Below are 382 nucleotides of genomic sequence, written 5' to 3' on the forward strand. Positions count from 1 at the left end.
GCCCCGCCTCCCCGCTTAACGCCGCCTCTGTCCCCAGGTTTCATAACCTCGACGGAGCTGGGGATCTACAACCTGGTGCCCAACACGGAATTCAACACCTACTGGATCCCCTGCACGTGGTTTACGGCACTCCTTAAGGACGCCAAGGCCCAGAAGAGGATTACGGATCCATTGGGGATCAAACATATAATGGAGGTAGGAATTTGGCCTTACCTTTCTCTTTGGCCTTAGTCTTGTCCCTTCCTCGTTCCCTTTGTTTTAGATTTTTTTTTCTCTCTCTCCGTTATTCTCGTGTCTTTCTGTCTTTGTTTTGTATTATTTCGTCGTTTTTTTTTAGATACGTGATCTCTTTTTTTCATACTTTTTTTTTTTTAATTCTTGT

The 382-nt window shown here is 44.8% G+C and overlaps 1 protein-coding gene across 2 annotated transcripts in view; it reads left to right on the top strand.

Moving 5' to 3' along the window:
• Positions 1-382, top strand: part of LOC119594124 (bestrophin-3-like) — a gene marked incomplete at its 5' end in the record, with an annotated part of 34,187 nt that overhangs the window by 14,286 nt on the left and 19,519 nt on the right. For both annotated transcript variants that reach the window (XM_037943188.1, XM_037943189.1), the window contains 1 exon segment: positions 38-195. In XM_037943188.1, the coding sequence (XP_037799116.1) occupies positions 38-195 (158 nt within the window).

Source organism: Penaeus monodon, chromosome 33, assembly GCF_015228065.2.
Source record: "Penaeus monodon isolate SGIC_2016 chromosome 33, NSTDA_Pmon_1, whole genome shotgun sequence".
Lineage (NCBI taxonomy): Eukaryota > Metazoa > Arthropoda > Malacostraca > Decapoda > Penaeidae > Penaeus > Penaeus monodon.